Source organism: Hippocampus zosterae, chromosome 21 (genome assembly GCF_025434085.1).
Source record: "Hippocampus zosterae strain Florida chromosome 21, ASM2543408v3, whole genome shotgun sequence".
NCBI classification, from domain to species: Eukaryota; Metazoa; Chordata; class Actinopteri; order Syngnathiformes; family Syngnathidae; genus Hippocampus; species Hippocampus zosterae.
This window is the reverse complement of record NC_067471.1, coordinates 7395214-7403272: the sequence shown is the minus strand read 5'-3', so window position 1 is coordinate 7403272 and position 8059 is coordinate 7395214. Positions and strand designations below refer to the sequence as shown.

At 49.0% G+C, this 8059-nt stretch overlaps 1 protein-coding gene across 6 annotated transcripts in view; it reads right to left on the bottom strand.

The window, feature by feature from the left end:
• Positions 1-1230: 1230 nt before the first annotated feature.
• Positions 1231-8059, bottom strand: part of celsr1a (cadherin EGF LAG seven-pass G-type receptor 1a) — a 34670-nt gene continuing 27841 nt past the window's right edge. For 4 of the 6 annotated variants that reach the window (XM_052055159.1, XM_052055160.1, XM_052055162.1 and 1 more), the window contains 17 exons: positions 7839-8022; positions 7615-7758; positions 7358-7541; positions 7097-7264; positions 6869-6995; positions 6584-6784; positions 5584-5758; positions 5381-5493; positions 5218-5297; positions 4965-5091; positions 4694-4819; positions 4450-4583; positions 3797-3897; positions 3569-3712; positions 3038-3298; positions 2582-2951; positions 1231-2002 (listed from right to left, as the gene is read on the bottom strand). In XM_052055159.1, coding sequence (XP_051911119.1) covers positions 1975-2002; positions 2582-2951; positions 3038-3298; positions 3569-3712; positions 3797-3897; positions 4450-4583; positions 4694-4819; positions 4965-5091; positions 5218-5297; positions 5381-5493; positions 5584-5758; positions 6584-6784; positions 6869-6995; positions 7097-7264; positions 7358-7541; positions 7615-7758; positions 7839-8022 — 2667 coding nt within the window. In that variant the 3' untranslated portion in view covers positions 1231-1974. The remainder of the gene's footprint in view (positions 2003-2581; positions 2952-3037; positions 3299-3568; positions 3713-3796; positions 3898-4449; positions 4584-4693; positions 4820-4964; positions 5092-5217; positions 5298-5380; positions 5494-5583; positions 5759-6583; positions 6785-6868; positions 6996-7096; positions 7265-7357; positions 7542-7614; positions 7759-7838; positions 8023-8059) is intronic. The other 2 variants (XM_052055161.1, XM_052055164.1) reach the window with 1 other exon arrangement.

Sequence of the window (8059 nt, the reverse complement as noted above, 5' to 3'; positions counted from 1 at the left end):
GGACTTATTAAAGTGGCTTCCTTCGGGAGGGAGACCCCACGTGCACAATTTGTCACGTAAACAAATGTTTTTTTTAAATGGTAAACATAAGTAAGCATAAGTAATGCCAAATTTTCATTTAAATGACCATGTGGTCTCATTAACGTTTCTGTGTTACTATATTCTGGTCGGTGCAAAGGTTGTTTTGACAATTAAGAGTTGTTACGTCACAACGGACCGGAAAAGCACAGATAACCATTCAATTAGTTTTTCATGAAAAACAAGGTGGAGTTGGGGGTTATAATCCATTAATTCGGATCAATTATTTATATCGATTCAGATTTTTTAGTTTCTTGGATAACCACGAATAGCTATGGGATTCTTTTATTGTTATTTTTATGGTTAATATTGAGTAACTCTTTTTTACTGGAAAAATCAAGTGCGGCTATACAAATAAAGTGGATTTACTGCTTTTTGTACTATGTATCCTGTCACATTCTAAGAAAAGGCCGACTGAGATTTCATGGCTACTATATTTCCTATTGTGAAGGCTCAATTTCGATTATTGGCCACTAGATGGGGGCAGCCCGTCGCAAAGGAGAATTTCAATTATATTATATTCTCGGATCCTCCACTAGATGGAAGAATTGCACTTCTAATATATAAGGTGGTTGGATCACCTGTAAATTCTAGTTACTAGGTACTTGTTTGGCATGAATAAGATCACGTAGTTTAATACCCGTGTCTCATTAGGCAAATAAATATGTGACGCACAAATATGTTATACTTTCGATATCCTTTCAATTTAAAGGGAGGCATCAGTAGCCAAGACAACAAAAGCCTCAAGTAGGCTTGCAACCCGACTCGGCCTTCTAACCTTTCACATAATACGCTTACCTGGTGGCAGCGGACGTGTGAACTGAATCAAATCGAGACAACTGTTCATTTTATCCCAATTTATGAAGAGCCCATGCATCATCGCCAACCTGCATAACGCCGTACTGCCTCTCCCCCAATCTGCCACGTAAACCCGAAAAAAAAAACATTCCTCTCATTAACGTACTGGACAATATCTTATGGCTTACCTCGCAGTGCCGGCGGGCCTCGTGTGAGTGGTCTGAGCAGTGGAAAAAATGTCAGGAGAGACAGGAACAGCTCTCCATAACCTTGTACGGTAACGCTCTTATCAGCACTCACCGATATTCTTTCATCTCTCGGGTGGCACTCACACACACATACAAAAACATTAAGTACAAAGTCAACATCTTTAATATGTCAGACTTAACTCCAGTGTCTTAGAACCGTAAAAAATAAATATACATTATGTTACAAAACATTTCCAGTGTCCCAACGTTACAAAAATAACCACGTATTAAACAATATTGATCACACAGGCGGAAACAAGACGAAGGCACCCTTGTGAGTGGTAAACATAACTTAAAGAGTAGCTGCGAGGTGGATTCTGGTCTTTCAAACTGGAGAATTCCATCGAGAATCTTCACGCTAAATGTGAGAAACGGCTTTATAGTGCTTCAGTGTTTCCATCCTTCCGTTAGTGCTCTTTCTTCTCAACTTAAAACGCATTTGGGAGGCCTCAAAGCTCATCTCCTGATTGTTCAAGTTTGATTTAAAAAAAAAAAAAAAGTAGATGCTTTTCCGCCATCTTTTCACCAAATTTGAGAGCTTTACCCCAAGTTCAAAAGTAAAACAAAAGGAGCACTTTTTTTTTGCCTCCTTTGAAATCCTATGGGACTAATGTACCAACGTGTTTCCTACCAGTCACACTTGCAATACATACCAAGGGGGGGCGTGTCTTCAACTTTCGAGTCTCTGCTTCCCCGCCCCCCAATTTTTATTCCTTTGATGCATTTGGCACTCCGGGTTCCATCCTCCTCCTCCCTCTTGTTCCCTTTATCATTCCTTCTTTCCTTCGAACTGGGTTAATACTGATCTCCGGACTCGTGGGGTCTCTCCCGAGGGTCCGGTCTCCTCTTCTCATAATGGTGGGCTGGTCTGGATGTCCCTAACAGGTCAGATTGAAGTCTCGTTAACGTTAATACATGCAAAGTAAATTAAAGCAAAGTAAAAAATGTAATTAAAGACACATTTTAATTGAAATGATGAAAATGAAATATAAACAAAAAAATTGCTACATTTTGTATTATCTATATTTAGTGATGTGGCGGCCCGGTAGTCCAGTGGTTAGCACGTCGGCTTCACAGTGCAGAGGTACCGGGTTCGATTCCAGCTCCGGCCTCCCTGTGTGGAGTTTGCATGTTCTCCCCGGGCCTGCGTGGGTTTTCTCCGGGTGCTCCGGTTTCCTCCCACATTCCAAAAACATGCACGGCAGGCTGATTGAACACTCTAAATTGTCCCTAGGTGTGAGTGCGAATGGTTGTTCGTTTCTGTGTGCCCTGCGATTGGCTGGCAACCGATTCAGGGTGTCCCCCGCCTACTGCCCGAAGACAGCTGGGATAGGCTCCAGCACCCCCCGCGACCCTAGTGAGGATCAAGCGGCTGAATATATTTAGTGATGTACCACGTCCTCTATTTGTATATATTCATATAAAATTGAGATATATTATAATATAAATACACTCACTCTTCTGTGCCGTTGCTGCCGTTGACCGTCGCCGACTTCAAGTGCATCGCCATCCCGCCGTTAGTGTCGCGGTAGACGCCCGCCGGCGATGAGGCGACAGCGATCTGCGAGCGCGGCGCCACGGCCGGTTTGACCAGCGACCCGTTGTTGCCGGGGCGACCGCCGCCGTCGCTGGAGACCAGCGAGGGCCGGCGGGACGACGGCGCCATGATGTTGACCGACGTTGGGGACGGGGAGGTTGCCATGTTGTAGTTTGGCGGTGGCGAGGTGATGGTGGGCGAATTGTAGTCGCTCAGCTTCTCCCGGAGACGGTTCTTCATGTTCTTGTCGGTCAGAGGGGGCGGGTAGGTGATCTTGTTCTTCAGGATCCCTGGCAGTAACAGATTATTTGGCATCCTTCTTGGGGTTTGTAATTGGAGAAAAAAAAAAGAAAAAAAAAAACGGAATTTCTCTGACCTTTTCTCTGTTCGGGCTGGTGGTTGCTATTGGTCTGACCGGTGGCCGTCACGGCCTCCTTGGTGTTTCCGGCCACGTGCTTGTCTTGGTCCTGAGGGGTCTCCAGCCTGTCCCGGTCCACGATGTGGTTGATTTTGCTCTCCGGGTGGAGCTCCACATTCACTTTGGTCTCCACACGCAGGCGCTCCGGAGCGCCGGGCTCCTCGCTGTCGCTGGCCGTGTTGGCGTCCGTCGGCCAGTACGGCATCACGTGATTGGATACTGGAGGGGTAAACGTTTAATAATGAAAAATAATCATCAATTATTTTGATCATTGATACATTAATTGTTACCACTCTATGTTTGTGTTGACCCCAAATAAAATATTTGCGTACGACGTTATTGCCCTAGTTTGAGCATTTTTTGGGGGCCGTTTTAAAATAAAGGGACTGAATTACGTTTTTTTCAATCAGTTTTCGCATTATTTAAAGAATCAAACTTGTGTGAGTGTTGAAATGTTCTCCCGAGCGGGTTCAAACAAAAACGCTTAACCTTTAGGCGTGCTGTGAGCCGGCTGCCTCTCGTTGTTCCACTTGGGCTTGACGTCCATGTCGTCGTCCTCGCTGTCCGACGAGTGCGACGAGGCGTAGGAGGAGCTGTTCTCGTCCAACGACAGCTCGCTGTCCGAGTCGGAGTCTGACGCGAGGAGAAGGAGGCACGGTGAGATGAAAAAAATTCAACAACTTCAATCCTTTTTTTTTTTTTTAAACACACGCTCACCGTCTGCCTTGGAGCCACTTCTGTGGAAGAGAGGCCCGTCGAGATCCGTGTGCCCTTTGGCCGTTCCGGATGAGACGCTGGGTTTCTGGCCCGACTCCTCCCTGCATTGACGAAAAAAGACAGAGAAGGAATCAAGGGAATTTTTAAAGACCATTCAAATGTCAGTTCTTGCATTCCGTGCTGTGCACCTGAAGCCGAGGAGAATTTGGCTGGAGGACAAAATACGTTGCGACTCTTTGAACAAGAGCCACAAAGACAAATGCATGCGCGTGTCAGTCATAAATTCTCTTCTCTGCAGTTATGCTCCAGTCTCATGCCTACTGCTCGCGGGCCTCCGGTACCAGGCAGCACGCCACCTTTCTCCCCGCCCGCCCACGGCATCCCTTAACCTCGGGGGGGGTCAGCTCATATTACCCCGACGACAGATTTATGAGCAGGGGCCTAATCCAAGACCTGTTAAACCCCTCTGAAGCTGCTGAACGACTCACTTAAATGATCTGATCACAGAGAAAAATAATTGAAGGGACATTTGTCAAGAGTTGGGGGGGGGGATGCATCACGGAGCAATGTCGTGTTAAGTGATTGTGAAACAAGCATGCGCAGAGAGACTTAAGTGGAAGCGGTCATGCGGTCATCAGTGGGCGTTGCTGTACCTCCAGAGCGCGTAAGCCCGGTAGCTGCTGCGGCTCTTTCCTGACCTGAGCGTGCTGTCCAAGGAGACGGTGGACTCGCCCACGGCGGCGCGGTACACGTGGCCGTCGTCCGTGTTGTTGCAGTTGAGGGAGCGCTGCCAAACACCCCGGACGAGTCAGCGAAAAAGCGCAAACAAAAAAAACGGTAGTTTGAGCAGTATACTGCACACCAAAAAATAAAATAAAAATGCAAGCGGTTACTCACTGTGAGCAAAGAGGCTCGCGTGGCGGTTGTCTCGTCGGGGAAGTTCTTCTTCCCCGTGAAGACGTTCTTGAAATGCTTCCTTACGTCTTTGTTGAAGACGATGTGGAAGAAGAAGATGAAGACGCCCTGTGAACCGAAGGCGATCGCGTTCAACGGCAGCTCCAAACTGCACCGCGGAGGTCAGGCGGTTTGGTTTCGCAATCGACGCCGTCTTGACGCTCGACTGCGCGCGAGTTTTTTTTTTTTTTTTAATGTGGCACTCGGGAATCACCTGCAGACAGCTGAAGCCGGCGAACAGGTAGTGGAAGGTCAGCACGTCGCTGTTGACCGCCATCAGGCCCAGCAGCCAGGTGGCGCTGATGAGCAGCAGCAGCAGGAAGGCCATTCGAAGCGCTGGGCTAAGGAGGTACACACACACACACACACACATCAAGATTCACGGCAGATGATTAAATTGTTACGGCTTTACTTGATCTCATCGCATTATAATTCATATGACATTCGTAAAGAACACCGGCGCTTACATGGCGCCTGACTTCTCCACCGCCTTCTGCCTGCGACCACAGGAAGCCTTCGCGGCCAAGATAAAGATCACAATGTTCACCTACGGATACAAAAAAAAAAAAATGTTTGAAAAATCCAAAGGAATTCTGTGCTGATGCATTAGTAGCAAAAACACACACACACCAAAACCACGACAAATATGGGTCCCGCAAAGCTCCAAATGAGCGTGTCGTGCACGGACAGCCAACAAAAATCCGGGTTGCCGTAACCCTGCGGGTCCAGGCCAACGGCCAGGCCTAAAACACAAGGAACCCAAAACAGATCAATGAAGAACTGAACCCAATGAAGAGTCCGGGAAGCTGTTTTTTTATTTTATTTTTTTTTACCGGTGATGATAGCCGGGATGCCCCAACCCATGGCGTAGTAGAACCTCATGTGGCCGTGGTTGATGTTGCGCAGCTCCGTCAGCATGCGGTAGATGTGCAGACCCTCCACGAACATCCACGCAAAGGTGCACATGTAGAAGTAGTGAAGGAGGATGGCTATGACTGTGCACACGAACTGCAAAGGGAGGAATTAAAAAAAAAAAAATAAGGGGGGCATAGAGTTTAAAAATTCGTCCCTCCTGCTTCCCATGGCGTTATTTTCGACTGAAAGAAGGAATGCACTTAAAAAGAAGAGTTGCGATGTCTGTATTTATGGCGGGCGAGATCAGAAAGCCCGAGAAACTAATTTGGCAGCCTGATCAATCATCCTGCATGTGGTCCACCCCCCCCCTCCCACCACCACACCTGTTCAATTACAATTTGAAAACAAGCCTCACACACTCCAAACTAGGACGCTTCATGCGCTGGATGTCGATGTGAAGTGCCGGAACACCAACAATGACCCATTAGCCCCCCACCCCCCACACCCCTCTGGAGGTACAAAGAGTTCTTATCTCCACCAGGGTAGACTAAAAGCACATTTAAATCCCGCTGTAATGACTCCCCAAGACATGAAAAGTGTCCAACTCCCCCCCCCTCCCCCAAAAAAGACACATGGGAGAGATTTATCAGGTGAAATTAGAATGCTTGCCTCAGGGTCTCCCGCTATGAGGCCTGCTTCTAGACACAGGTACCAGTCGCAGCATGTCTCCACGAAGGGAGGTGTGTATGAGTGTGTGTGTGTGAGTGTGTGTGTGCGTGCGTGAGTGCAGACTTCAAAGTATTCCAACATCTTATGATCCCACATGAGAAGTGTGTGCAAACTGTAAACGTTCCAAGCTACGACTGGCATTTGACTTGAGAACATGAGTTCTCCGATTGGCAAAATTATGTACGATGGTAGGAACCGGTGTGGCAGTAAAAAAAAAAATAATAATAATAATGACACATTTCCTCTCACCGGGTTGTCGGTCTGATTGATGCCGAGGAGGAAGACGAGCTCGGAAAAGAAGAGCGCCGCCACTAGGTTCCTGTGGATGACGTGGAGGTTGGAGCGCAGCCGGCGCAGCAGACACAGCAGGATCAAGGTGAGCAGGAGCAGGAACAGGGAGACGGACACGGTGGCGTAGGTGACGATCTTCAGGGGGAGAACGTCGCCGTGCTGTGAAAAGGAGGCGGGGGGGGGGGGGGGGGGGGCAAGAAGTTTTCCGCAATGTTCCAATCCGTGAACGTGTGACTTCGCTACCTCTCTTTTGGACACGTCCATGAGCACGGCGAAGCTGGTCATGTGGTTACACTGACAGCTAATGTGGCTGTTGTTCCTCTCAAGCACCTCGCAGCCTTTGGAGGACCAACCGCCCGTCCCTCCGATCCTAAACACGCATATCGACGCAAAACGATGATTGCAAAAAAAAAAAAAAAAAAAAAAAAAGGCACAATGGCACACGATGGGGTTTTTCGGTGTCCAACGCACGCAATGGAGTGGTTCCAGAAGACGCAAACGGGCTTGGTCCTCTCCTCCGTCTCCAGCAGCGAGTACTCCAGCGTGATGGGGGGGTCCAAAATCAATGGAAGAGGGGGACCCTCGCTGTGTACGGCGGCGCTGACGATTGCCGTGTTGATCACCGGGCGATTCGGGACCCTGGGAAGACGATATAGCAGGGAAGAAATCGGATCCAAATTGAGTAAAAACCCCGATCCGGTTCAGGTGAAAAGATTTGCCAAATGTGTCTACCTTAGACTTCTGCGATCCGGGTCAAATCTTTCTGGAAGCAGCGTCCCCAGTGACTTGTACACTATCACCACGGCAACCGGGAGATGGACAGCCGGCACGAGGTGGCGGCGGCTCCTGTCGTACGACGTGTGACCCTCCGCCGGGGAGGTCCCGGTCTGGGCTGCTGGCGCCGTTGTGGGCTCCACTGATTCAAACGAGCGCATCGTTGAAGAAGCAAAGAAAGCACAAGCGCATGGACGCGAGTGTCGATTTCTTACCTCGGGGCCACTGGCGTTGGAGATTGAAGTGCGGGAAGTGCACAGAGGATTCGAGCTCTTCCGGGTATTCCTCCTCAATGTCGTGGAAGCGGGGGAACGTGGCCTTACGGGGGTCCGTCACGTCCAGGTAGTCCACGGAGAATACTGCAGGGGGGGGCAAAAGGGAAGCTCGTCTCACCGCCGACAATTCTGTGGCGTCATACGGCGGCGTCGTATTAACTCACTCATGTTGTCCGTCACAATGGTGAAGGGTTTGAGGTAGGTTTTCCTCACGTTCCGCGCAAGAGTCTTTGCGTAGTCCTCAAAATTCCGCAGAAGGTGGGCAGTGCCGCCGTCCGTCTTCTGGATTTGCTCCCAGTGCGCTTTCGTGTCCGGGTCCAGTATGGCACTTCCGGCTCGAACCAAATTCTAATCAGAGCGCATTAACGACGGCGTATTGTTTGAG